This window comes from Brachycentrus maculatus, unplaced genomic scaffold (genome assembly GCF_059751285.1).
Source record: "Brachycentrus maculatus isolate JH-2025_06_01 unplaced genomic scaffold, ASM5975128v1 h1tg000234l, whole genome shotgun sequence".
In the NCBI taxonomy this organism is placed as follows: domain Eukaryota; kingdom Metazoa; phylum Arthropoda; class Insecta; order Trichoptera; family Brachycentridae; genus Brachycentrus; species Brachycentrus maculatus.
Window position 1 is genome coordinate 386,194 of NW_028280985.1, and position 10,994 is coordinate 397,187.

The window sequence follows — 10,994 nt, forward strand, 5'->3', positions numbered from 1 at the left end:
GGTTGAATTCCAACGTTTAATATAAGTAATCACGTTCTTCTTCGTAGGTTACAACTGTGTGATGATTTTTTTGCTTCTTTCGAGGTTAGTCTCTACCCACCTCTATCCTCCGCTCGTCGCTTCAACTCGACTACACCGCAAGTTGGTGATAATTTGGTCCATTTAGGTTAAGCGGAGTCGTCTTCTGTAGTTTTTGCCTTCGCACATACCTTTCGTAGGCTTGGGTGTTTTTTATTGTAGCCTATCCATTTAGCCTCTATAAAGATTGTTGCTTTATCTAAAAGCATATAGACTCCGTGTTCCGACCAATGAATCCCCAGCATGAGCCTGTAGCACCACATCTCAAACGACTGCAGCCGCCTCCGTTCTGCCTGCCTGATCGTCTTCGTTTCGCCTCTATGCAACATTATTGTTCAGACTAGGGTTAGTCCTTTTTAAAAAACTAATGTTTTTAGATAAATCACGTTTTAAAAAATCACGATTAAAAATCTCGTGATTTACGTTTAAGATTAGGTAATTAGTATTAGAGTGCATATTGTGCGTGTTTTTTTTTAATGGTAACTAATAAATAAGTACTACCAATCTTTAATGAATTGTGCGTATTATGCTTATTTTGGAGAAAAAATGACGTATGCTTTTGCTACTCGCGAACCATGACTAGCTTCATTGATAACAAAACACGTATTTTCACTTTCAGTGAATTTTGACAAATTCTAGTGGTACACGTGTACCATTCGCCCACCCTAATATGTGCCCTTATTCCCGTGTTATTTAGTTGGGATAATTCACACGCTTTATCGGGGGACGTTATATTTTACAGGAATCCGCTACCCAAAGTGTAAAGCTTATCTGGACTTCGCTCTGAAAAAATCGCCGTATTGATGTTTCTTTAGAAGAGTTTTCGTAACTTATGATTATTTCTAATTAATTAAATTCGCGTGTGGTGGAATTTCAAATACAAAGTTATCATGGCAGATCTCAAGGATTGGTTTAATGGACTCCCATTTTTTACGAAATGGTGGTTGAGTTTGACCCTCGGATTCAGCTTATTCGGAAGGTTCGGGCTGATTAAACCATATTATATGATGCTCTTCTCTGAACCTCTTTTCTACGAATGTCAGGTAAGATATTTTGAATTGCAAATTGTGTTTACCTAAAAAAAAATTGCTGATACGATTGTGGGGCTCCATTTTTATCTATTTGAAAATTTCACGGTTTTACCGCCACCGGAATGGACATAGATGGCTGCTATCGAAAATTAAAAATAATTTTGTTTTACTTGATGTGTTCAAGTAAATATTTTTATATTTAATCTACTAAAAACAGTAATTCCGTTGGTATTTACACTGTCCCCTGTGGCTACTTGGAATAGTAATAGAAACTGATAATATTCTTTGTGGTAAATGTAACGCAACTAACTCATTTGTTGACTGGCACCATGGCAAAGTTGAGTAGATGTTTGTCTGCGGAATCAGTGTCGTGGGTTTGATTCCTACCAATTGCAAGGATAATTGCAAAAAAAAATCATTTCCATTAGTCTGGATATTACTCTTCCTTTTTTCATACTTATAGAAAAGTTTTTCACGTACAGGCTTTGTCATTTGTTCGGATGATAATTTTCATTACATTCACCCTTCTTTCAATATTTCTCTCTATCTTTCCAACTCCAGAAAACAATTCGCAGTTTTTAAAAATGGTTTAATTGATGAATTGCAGATTTTCATTATTTTTTTCATTAATCCTGTATTACATTACAGTTATTTATCCAATATATATTTTTTTGAACTTTTGCTAGGGCTGTAATGCAAATTTTATTTCAGCTGAGCAAATTTTAATTTTATCTTTTCTTTCAGATATGGCGACCCTTAACGGCTGTATTCTACTACCCAATAAGTCCCGCTACGGGCTTCCACTTCTTAATCAATTGTTATTTCCTCTATAACTACTCCCTTCGCCTGGAGACAGGGCTGTTTGCCGGCCGACCTGCAGACTATTGCTTCATGCTCTTATTTAACTGGTTGCTATGTGTTATTGTTGGGCTCATAGGAGAAATTCCGGTAAGTACCTACCTACTTTACCTGTTAACCGGGGTGTTCACTTTTTTATTACATTACGCAACATACAACGGGCGCAAACTCTTTCACTAGGATGTGTCAGTACGTCACGCCCAGTGGACGTAATTTCATATAACTTATTTATACTTAAAATAAATGAAAAGACTATGAAATATATATATATATATATATATATATATATATATATATATATATATATATATATATATATATATATATATATATATATATATATATATATATATATATATATATATGTATATATTTTTATAAAAATAACATAGGAAAATACAAAATTTATAGTGATTTTAAAACAAAGTAACATTTTAATTAAAATGGAAAATCACAAAGTTAGTGCTTCAAATATAAAATATAAATAGAAAAGAATACCAAAAGAAAAATGGAATCATTGAATTTTGATGGATACTTAAAAAAATGTATTCTAGGACAAAAAGGTTGGAAATATGAAAAATATAAGTAAATAATATAAAATACAAAAATAGGTAGGTAAGTGTAAGTATGTAACTGTCACTGCTCACTCAGAACACGTCCACTACTCTCAATAGTGAAATGATGCTGATTCCCTCTGTGTCTTAAATTCATTTTGAGACATGTATGGATGACTTTTGTTGTTGGAAAATATACATATCGTAGTCATACAGGAGAAAGTGTCCAAGTGCATTTTTTACAAAAACGTGATCATTCATTATTTTATATCTTACTAGCTTAATTTTGCCCTTAACAAAATCCCAAAGGATTTTAAACTTTGAAGTAAAATATATTGACTTGTTAAAAATGATTAACTGCATTGATGTTTATTTTCATATAATTTTTTGATATCTCATAAAAGATTAAGAAGAATATGGAAGTCTGGGCATTTACGGGGCTTACGACCGTCATAGGCTGGTTTAAGTGATCACTTTACACACGTGTAACATTCACCAATTCTACCCATTATTGACAACCACACTACTCAAATTCTTGGAAGTTCTATATATATGAACCAATTTAGAAACCTTGTTCATGAATCATTAGAACTTCACTAGAGACATCTATTGGTGAGATGTAAAGAAGCTTTTTATTAAGCAGAAACTCTTATATTAGTATGTGAGATCCGAATCCTGGATTATAATCACACACATGAGAAACGCCAGAAAATACCATTTTCATTATTAAGCTTATAATTTGACCAGATAATTTATTTACAACATTTTGAGTGTGTCCAATACTTGTTCACAAAATCTGGATTATCTAGATTATCTAGTATCTAATAAATATGTCCTACCCGTACCCGATATTGTTAACGTTTAATATATTTATACGTCCCGCCCGGTTAACAAGTTAAACAAAAAATCAAATACACGGAGAGACTGCTATATTCCTTTAATTCATAAACATATACTTTTCAATGATTCTAGGTTTTGATGGACCCTATGGTACTGTCAATATTATATGTATGGTGTCAGCTGAATAAGGACTCTATCGTGCCATTTTGGTTTGGGACACGGTTTAAAGCTATGTATCTACCATGGGTGCTGTTTGCCTTCAACTTGGTCATCTCTGGAGGGTAAGCTTATTTTGATTTTTTTACGTAAATTCCAATTGACGGCATTGCGTCAAAAGAGATCTAGCTCTATTATATTGTCATTTTCAAGGTTTTGATGAGATTATTGTAAATAAAAATATTTATTTGTATATTCCTCAATTGTACATTTACTGGTTGGACCAAGAAAGGTTTAGAGCAGTGTTTCCCAACGTGGGGCATGGGCCCCACCGGGAGGCAATGTGCAAATGCTTGATATTTTTTGCATTGTTGCCAAAAAACGCATTTTCCAAACTACTCCACATAAAAACTCTTTGCAGTTCACATCAAACCCAACGATCGCACTTATTTCCTTTCTAGTAGCATCGTAATATAATAAAGGTACATATGATTTTTTTATAAAAATTAAATAATAATAATATTACATATTGTATATGTAAAAAAATTGTTACTAAAAAACAGCTACTTGAAGCTTTTATCAATAGATCTCCACTTGACGCCCTATTATTTTTTTCCCTTCATATGTAAAGTGATCAGATTGAACTAATTTGTTATATCTTTTTTTATTTAGCGGTATCATGGAGTTAGTAGGAATCCTGGTTGGCCATGTGTACTTCTTCCTGATGTTCAAGTATCCCCAGGATATGGGAGGTCCGGCACTCATCGGCACGCCATCTATACTGTGAGTAAATACATATTCTGTCTTTCTATCTAGGTGACAAAATAAATATCAGAATTTTTACTGCCACTACTGTCTTGATTAAAATCATGACAGACTGGTAATGACTAGATGACAGGTGATCTATGTTTAACAAAGAATATACTTTACTCCTCTTTATTTCTTCTCAGCCTTTTTTCACCTAATAGTTTTTTTTTTACTCCGTACATACTGTGTATTCAGGTACCGGTGATATTAAATAAAATATTAAGAGTGAAACATTTAAGTTTTACTTTTTTAATTTAAGTTTTACTTGGTAAAAACCACTATTTCTTAAAATCTATTGTATCATCTTGATAATCATTTTCTAACATTATACATAAAATGTTTTACAATGATGCGGAATACATCGAAACATGTGTCACAATATATTTTAAGAAATAGTAGTACTTACCAAGTAAAACTTAAATTAAAAATGAATAGATATTACCACAAAGTGACTGCCAAATCAATTAATGAAAAATGAAAAATAACTATCATCAAAAATAACTAAATCCCCTAGGGGGGTATACCCTGGGAATCAGACTCGGGAGCCGAGACTATCACGGTAGTCAAACGTCTTTTTGAAGTGGACAATTTATTTACGAAAATTTTTATAATACTTTGAATAACACTAAACACCAAAAAATGTAGTAAATTCATTTTAAAAAAAATACTGACTTAACCTTTTTATTATTGACTACTTTTTGTGTTGAGCCTTTCTCTGTCGAACATTGTTATAATAAAAGTTAATTTGCTCAATTTTCCAGAAAGAGGTGGTTCCCTGATGCGAGGGGTGGTGTCGCCGGTTTCGGGGTCCCTCCCCAGTCGACAGCTCCCGGTGGGGGCAGGGGGATGTTGTTCCGAGCTACCCATAACTGGGGTCGAGGGCAAACCCTCGGAAACTAACCACTACCTCAGCAAACAACATCACTTATACATGCTCATCTTCATTATCTCCTGGTAACTTCCTAATCGCCGCATGGTAATAATTTTCACTCAAGTCAAGGATTTGGCAACTGTACTAGAACCTCCATCTTATCTGGACTAATTGGGGATAAAAATGGTCCAGATAATGTAAAATTAATTGTTAACACTTTATCAAAATATAGTTTCATTACCTCTTATGAGTAATTTGCATTACGAGCAAAAAAATGTAGATAAGTTGATCCCTGAACGAGCAACATTTCGCATAACAAGTTTTAAAAAGTCACGCCAAGTCCCTTTTTTCATGACATACAGCCAGGACTTCCGCGCTAGTTAAACAAAAAAATAATTATGCTTGTTATGACAAGTTCCACTGTATTATCAACATATATTATATGTTAGTAATAATATGGAATTATATATCTGCAGAAAATTATTTTCTGAGAATTTCAATTATAGATTTTGATTTAAAACTAAAACTTAGTTGTACCTTTTAAATCCAACAGATCATGTATACTTTTGAGACACAAAAATCATCTGAACACATTGTTTGGGGATACGTTTAAAATCGTCTTTAACATACTGTTGGTAGAGAGCGGGAGACGCTTATAGGCATTCTATTTGCTTACTTTTGGTACAGCGCAAGACCCCAAAACACATACAGATCGGAATTGGGTTTACGGTTACTTGTGATTAGTATATGATCCTAATTAGAGTCGGGGTTGACGAAAAAACCCCCCGCCAAACAATGCGTTAAGTCAAATTCTTTCTGTCTCCGAATAGCCTCATAGCAACATCTTAGAATCAAATGTTTCAAACTGTATAGAACTAACATCTCACCATCAGAATAATGGAGGTTCTGTTGTATTATGAAAAGAAAAAAACAATGCATTATGATGGTACATATTATAATTTCTTATCTTGTCCAAAGGTATTTTTTGTTGCTGTTTTGAAATGTTTCGTAATTATGAATCTATTTTTTTTAATAGACAAAAGGTGTTACTGTGCTTCAGCATACAGCTCATGTGATTTTATTAATTTTATTTTATGTATATATATATATATATATATATATATATATATATATATATATATATATATATATATATATATATATATATATATGTATTCTTTTTTTATATTTGAGTGTACGGCTGAAATAGATAATACACACGCCTGGACTTTTATTTTATTTGCGATTGAGCTTAAATCATTTAATAAAAATTAATTACACCAGCAATAATTTCAAGGCTGTTAAGATAAATTATTATAAAAAAGTCAGTTTTTTTTTGTGAAATACTTTTCCACAACTTATTTTCTTTCTAGTCTATGGTAAACTTCAAAAAAATTAATCCATTTTATTTCTGATAAATTTTGGTTTAGGTAACAAATTTAAAATACAGCCTGTTTCTATTTTTAGATCCTGGGAGTTACTGTGTAGTGTATTAATTTTTTTTTAGAAGGAAAATTATTAATATGTATATTTTTTTAAGCATGACTTGTGAGATATAACTTAATATAAAAAATTAACCTTTAAAATATTTAATAACTAAACTAAAGTCCTATTGTCACATTTTCTAGTACTTTATCAAACAATATGTAAACAGTCTGTGGTAAAATTAACAGAAACCATCAAAATATGGAAAGGAATAGTGATTTGTTATGAAGTGCACTGAAAGAGCAGTCTTCATATTGTTTTAAGTTGTGTATTAGTACATCAGACATTGTTGCATTCATTGCTAATCATCTATATTTAGTTAGACTTCATTTTTATCTGGTTGATATAAATAATGACCCTGTAATTTAACTTTTTATTAAAATAAAATAAACACATTGAAAGTCGTTATGGAAAATTCTAGATATCATCTAATTCTATTGGATTTTAGATTTAGAATGAATACATTTTTTTCTTCTATTCGGGTTAAAATTAAAATAAATTAGTTTATGTTTACGTAGGTTGCTATGTAATGCGTTAAAGTTGATCTTTATATGTACGTTGAATAATTCCATATGTAAATAAAAGACAAGAACATTTAGGAAAATGGGAAGCAAAATCAATGAGACCAAATAATAATGCAATCGTAATGTCTTGCGTACTAATTTGATTGGGATGAATGAAATGTGAGTGTCAGTAAATTGAATGAATATTTTGTATTAATTATTGGTTTTGTTCTTTTATTGTACATTCTAGTTAAGATACAAATAAAAATATAAATTTCTGAAATGTGTTTTTCTTAATCTTATCTATTTTAGTTTTAAGTTTCTGTTTTACGAACAATGTCTTTAATTAAAATGTAAAAAAAGTTTTTTCCCTCTTGTATAAAGACAGTTACAGTTAGGTTGTGTGATGGTTCTCGAGAAAAGACAATACGATACGTCTTGTATTGTTTAGTGTTTTCCCTGTGATATAATAGGGTGTGGTGGGTAGGGTGTAGTTCACATATAAAAGACTGAAAGATGTACAATGATGGATGCGAGTAACATTTAGGTTCGTCCATATGCAACATAAAGCGCTATAGAAGGAAGTAAAAATTGACTATTATTTTAAAAGGGCATTTAATTTATTTTTCACAGGTGCCGTGAAGTATTTGGGTAGACGCTTGACTGCGAAACTGGCGTCGCGGGTTCGATTCCCGCCGATTGCAAAATAAATTCAAGACAGATTTATTTTCAATCAGTCTGGATGTTTTTCACATTAACCTTCCCTATTTTTACTATCCTACCTGCAGACAAGCCTCTAAAAAGAAAACGCTTTGCGGGTTATTCCTTTTACATAAATATAAAAATTTTAAAATTAGTAATTTTTTAAATTTGCTCATTAACAAAATATTAATAGTTTTCCATACATGTACAAGTTGACATTTCAAAAGATTGTTGACAAAATAAAAAAAATTAAACTTTTTAATGAAATCAGTAACTTCAAAAATTGAAAAACAATCCAGAATTTTGGAAATTTTTGTAATTTAAATGCTTTTTTACAAAATAATTATTATGGTTTGGTTTCTATTTTTAAACTAACTGTAGTTGGTTAAATGGAAAAGAAAGAAAAAAAGCGTATAAAAACAAGCGCGTATTCAAATGCAATGTTGTGTCAAAATTTCAAACAACAGCGAATAACATAGGTAGACTTGAGAACATACTTACTTTTCAACATACAAACATTTTTATTTTTATAGATATGGACAAAAATACTCAAAATTATACAAAACCATTAGTTAAAAAAAAAATCTAACAATTGCCACATAATAAAAATAGGAGAAGAGGTGAGAAATATAAATACGGCATGGACTATGAAATATTTACATTTAATCTTGATTTAAACAGGGTATAATAATAAACAATAAAGTTTAATGGTGGTCGTTTTCTTCAGGTTTAGGCTTTCCGTACTGTTTCTCCCACCAAATCACGTAATCCTTCTTACGCTGTTCCCTACGAGCAAAATATTCCGGATACATTGCCTTCTCCAGAGGGTGCCAGTAATCCAACACCCAGTCCGGAGGATAGACATCTCTCTTGTATGCTACACCCGTAGGACTTGATGCAACTGAAAATAAATAAAGATAAAATAACTGTAGGGTACAAAGGAAAATCAGGGTTTAACCCATTACAACACAAAGCCGGGCAAAGTCAATTTGTCACTGGCTCACTAAGCCAGCGATTTGTCGGTATGTATTTGAAGTGATTTTTTTACATGAAAACTGAATGATAATAACTTTATCTATAAAAATGACATCCATAAGTATATATGTTGGTTGAATAAGTAAATCTAGCATACGAATAACAAAAATTATACTTTTATGTTTTACCATTTTTTTATTTTATGTTATTGTAATAAAAAAAATGGGTCTAAATTAAATAGCGTGTTGTAGGAACAAATTATGTCATCTTTAATAGTGATGCAACGGGTTAATATATATTGGATATTTGTTTGTTTTTTAGAAAACCTATAGAAAAAAAAAAAAAAAAAAAATATATATATATATATATATATTTTTTAACTCCTTACCTTTCAACAACTCAAAACCAAATAATTATATCGAAGAAAACATTTTTTTTTCAATGCAAAAACGGTGTTTTAAGAAAAAAGTCAATTACATAAAATGTTACCTGGATGTAGAGAAAACAAAGTTGCGACTTAACGAATACCGGTCCTTAATAGAAAGAGTACTTACATACTTTGGGTTGATAATGTTTCCACTTATGTAGTTCTTCTTGTCCTGCGTGTAGCAGTGCATGCGCTCTAAGCATATCCTTTTCATCCTTATTTTCATCGAATCTCGCACGAAGCAAAGTTAACTGATAACGCATTTCATCCCTATAATATAAAATACAATTCTTTCGATTTCTATAATATTTTCTGGAAAATTATTAAAAAAAAAGAAATTCACACATCCCTTTTTCTCTTGCGAAAGAGTTTATGTGAGAAAACTCAGGTCTCGTGATAGGAATTCACGCAGACAAAAAAATTGAGTCAACTGTTTTTTTATGTCTTTAAGTAATGTAAAAGAAATATATAGATTGGAGTATCCGGTGATTTCAATTCAAAACATTAGTAATCTATGAACTAGTACAATTTTAGAATTCATTACATGTATATTTGGTTTACAATATGTAATAAGAAAAAAGTAAAAATCTGGAATTTTGGGTTAACAATGTACGACATTTATAACATTTGTAAAATAATGTAAAATAAACATGTATAACATTTGTAAAATAATGTTTTCTACAAATATTTAGATTTAATAGAATATTAAGACTTGATATACATTGACATTGGAATGCCAATTTTTGTTGTAATAGTCGATAGGTCTAGGGGGTGTAATATATTGGCAACACTTATAATTATAAGCAAATATAATCCGTGCAGGATTTAATTCAAAGATTCTATCGAAAATCGATTCAAAAGTCATAACATTGAATGATACATTGACAGGTAAATTATGTAACATTTTGTTAGGTTAGGTTACATTGTGAATAATTAAAGATTTACTTTGACACCATAAATATTTTTACCTATGAGGGACCCAGGATTCTACATTACGAGCGGCCTCTTTATAGAGAGAACAAACTTTTTGTGCGTGAGATCGCAACCCGAGGATCGGGAGCTTCGCCATTTTCTATACTTTTTTCAACCAGACTCAAAACCATAGATAATCACAGAAATTCTGACGTTTATCGAACGGCTACATATGCTTTCAAAGACAATACATGCTAAAAGAGAGCCGTACAGACGATTCCCCTATAGGTACGTTAGCTATGTACGCAGTCAAAAGAATAACGATTTCATAAAAATAAGTCATTAATCCGGTTTAATGATGCTATCATTTCAAGCTTATCATGCCTATTAGTTTTTAATTACGTATTTCTAGCTCTAATTTTTGATATAAAAAACTTAAACTGGAAAGAAATATCAAGAAAGAAATATATTCGAGAATAGGTAAAGAGTACCATCTCAATCGGGTAACCGATAAGTAACAGTTACCTATTAGTAATACCTCTACAATGTTGTATTCTTTATTTTAATTGCGAGCCCGTGCATATGAGTTTTCCAGCGTAATCAGCTTCCATTCTTCTGTTAAAATTTTATCAATCGCGAGGAATATCTGATTTAGCATACTTTACATTCGAAAATATGTTTTTATTGCATTCTCTTTCTATTTTTAAAAATCATTTGGGAATTTTTCTGATTGAAAAATAATATTTTACATTGTACAATCGAAATTCCTTTTGGAAAATATTTCCAAAAGGAATT

General features: G+C 31.1%; 2 protein-coding genes across 2 annotated transcripts; one reads left to right on the forward strand and one right to left on the reverse strand.

Annotated features, from left to right (window-relative positions):
* Positions 1-655: 655 nt before the first annotated feature.
* On the forward strand, positions 656-5,524 carry LOC148306647 (derlin-1-like). Its single transcript, XM_088264638.1, has 5 exons — positions 656-1,121; positions 1,854-2,057; positions 3,494-3,642; positions 4,190-4,300; positions 5,086-5,524. The coding sequence occupies exons 1-5, from the start codon at positions 969-971 to the stop codon at positions 5,222-5,224; spliced, it is 756 nt and encodes a 251-aa protein (XP_088120764.1). The 5' UTR covers positions 656-968; the 3' UTR covers positions 5,225-5,524.
* Positions 5,525-8,528: 3,004 nt separating this feature from the next.
* LOC148306648 (NADH dehydrogenase [ubiquinone] 1 beta subcomplex subunit 9-like) lies at positions 8,529-10,382 on the reverse strand. Its single transcript, XM_088264639.1, has 3 exons — positions 10,256-10,382; positions 9,415-9,557; positions 8,529-8,786 (listed from the first exon to the last, which is right to left on the reverse strand). Exons 1-3 carry the CDS (start codon positions 10,354-10,356, stop codon positions 8,590-8,592), a joined length of 441 nt encoding a protein of 146 aa, XP_088120765.1. The 5' UTR covers positions 10,357-10,382; the 3' UTR covers positions 8,529-8,589.
* Positions 10,383-10,994: the final 612 nt, after the last annotated feature.

Coding starts and splice junctions, on each gene's coding strand:
- LOC148306648 (XM_088264639.1), bottom strand. CDS start 10,356: ATGGCGAAGCTCCCGATCCTCGGGTTGCGATCTCACGCACAAAAAGTT. Junction 9,558..10,255: donor GAATCCTGGGTCCCTCATAG/GTAAAAATATTT, acceptor TTTATATTATAG/GGATGAAATGCGTTATCAGT. Junction 8,787..9,414: donor ACATTATCAACCCAAAGTAT/GTAAGTACTCTT, acceptor ATTTATTTTCAG/TTGCATCAAGTCCTACGGGT.
- LOC148306647 (XM_088264638.1), top strand. CDS start 969: ATGGCAGATCTCAAGGATTGGTTTAATGGACTCCCATTTTTTACGAAA. Junction 3,643..4,189: donor AACTTGGTCATCTCTGGAGG/GTAAGCTTATTT, acceptor TTTTTTATTTAG/CGGTATCATGGAGTTAGTAG. Junction 4,301..5,085: donor ATCGGCACGCCATCTATACT/GTGAGTAAATAC, acceptor TCAATTTTCCAG/AAAGAGGTGGTTCCCTGATG.